The sequence below is a fragment of the Acanthisitta chloris genome, unplaced genomic scaffold (genome assembly GCF_000695815.1).
Source record: "Acanthisitta chloris isolate BGI_N310 unplaced genomic scaffold, ASM69581v1 scaffold37274, whole genome shotgun sequence".
NCBI lineage: Eukaryota > Metazoa > Chordata > Aves > Passeriformes > Acanthisittidae > Acanthisitta > Acanthisitta chloris.
This window is the reverse complement of record NW_008670469.1, coordinates 7,415-7,759: the sequence shown is the minus strand read 5'-3', so window position 1 is coordinate 7,759 and position 345 is coordinate 7,415. Positions and strand designations below refer to the sequence as shown.

At 55.7% G+C, this 345-nt stretch overlaps 1 protein-coding gene across 1 annotated transcript in view; it reads left to right on the top strand.

Annotated features, from left to right (window-relative positions):
• Window positions 1–269: 269 nt before the first annotated feature.
• Window positions 270–345, top strand: part of EIF3D (eukaryotic translation initiation factor 3, subunit D) — a gene marked incomplete at its 5' end in the record, with an annotated part of 7,351 nt that continues 7,275 nt past the window's right edge. Inside the window, one exon of the mRNA XM_009073692.1 lies at window positions 270–315. Within this exon, the coding sequence (XP_009071940.1) occupies window positions 270–315 (46 nt within the window). The remainder of the gene's footprint in view (window positions 316–345) is intronic.

The following is a 345-nucleotide window of genomic DNA, read 5'->3' as shown; positions in this document are numbered from 1 at the left end:
GTGAGCGCTGTGTGCCCTCTGCATCCCCCCTCTGCGCTCTGTTCCCTTCCCACGGCTCCCCTCGCTCCCTTTGCAGTGCATCCCAGAGCACAGCACGGCCGTGCACACCCAGCAGGGCTGGCAAGCAGAGGTGGGAGTGGAAAGGTTTCCTTGTGGAATGCACAGCAGCATTTGTTTCTGCTGCTTGGAGTCCTGCGTGGACGAAGTCAGAGGTTTTTAGGGGGGGAAATGTGTTAACTCACTTACTGACTCTTTATGCTTGTCCTTAGGTGGCTGATTGGACAGGAGCCACATATCAGGATAAAAGATATACAAGTACGTGTTGCCTGGTGGCTGCCCCTGTGG